The sequence below is a fragment of the Trichinella spiralis genome, assembly GCF_000181795.1.
Source record: "Trichinella spiralis strain ISS 195 chromosome Unknown Scfld1418, whole genome shotgun sequence".
In the NCBI taxonomy this organism is placed as follows: domain Eukaryota; kingdom Metazoa; phylum Nematoda; class Enoplea; order Trichinellida; family Trichinellidae; genus Trichinella; species Trichinella spiralis.
In genome coordinates, this window is record NW_003528357.1 from 1 (window position 1) to 890 (window position 890).

The window sequence follows — 890 nt, forward strand, 5'->3', positions numbered from 1 at the left end:
GTGGATTCCTGCTTATCTCTACACGATCCCACAATTACCTCTACGGAATCTCGAATTAGGGGTCCCATGCTTTCCTACCGATGTGCACTTCCATTACGTATGACTTTGTTTTTATGCGGATGATTGAAGACTTATTTCTTTCCTCCAATATGAAAACTTTTGTGCTTTAAAATTATTGTTTTTATGGGGGACCTGGCTATTGAATTCTTTCGACTTTCTAACATGGGCTTAATGCCGGGTGAATTGTGTAATGCTTGTTATAGCCACAAGCCTTCCCTGATTGATTTTTTACTTCGTGCTTTTCAACTATCATTGCTTACTCGGTTGAAACTTCATCGCTGCTATTTCCGCCATATATTTCGACAGTTGATACCATGTCCGCAACTGAGCTGCCGTTACAATATCACATACCTCGTATTTCTATGGCCTCTTATCGGATATATATTTCATCAATTTCTTATGATGATTTATTACTACGCTAAAGCCAATACAATGTACATGTCCAAATAGATTGTTTACAAACAATTTTTTCTCCCATCAGATACATAACGCTTTACCTGGCAATTATATGAAATTTATGCATAACATGCTTTTCCATTTGCCACAAATTGTTCTGCTGAGTAACTAATGGCAATTTTAATAGAATGGGAACATTTAAAATTTATAAATTGACTAAAGCTGCACTTTTCAAACTAAAAGTTGGAGTGGTGAATGCTGAATGTTAACATCAAAACACTTTTCTGATTTCAGCTGTAATGTTCTTTGAACATATTTCTGGCTTGCAAAAAAATTTAATCTTTCCAATCTTTCTTCCTCTCCTGTTCACAAAAATTGGTTTTCTTCAAATGTGTTATTTCAATAAAAAACAAAATCAGGAATTTTGTTTAAAA

At 34.4% G+C, this 890-nt stretch overlaps 1 protein-coding gene across 1 annotated transcript; it reads left to right on the forward strand.

Moving 5' to 3' along the window:
• Positions 1 to 183: 183 nt before the first annotated feature.
• On the forward strand, positions 184 to 510 carry Tsp_15724 (putative dehydrogenase). The gene has a single exon (XM_003369841.1). The coding sequence runs from the start codon at positions 184 to 186 to the stop codon at positions 508 to 510; it is 327 nt and encodes a 108-aa protein (XP_003369889.1).
• The last annotated feature ends 380 nt before the right edge of the window (positions 511 to 890 follow it).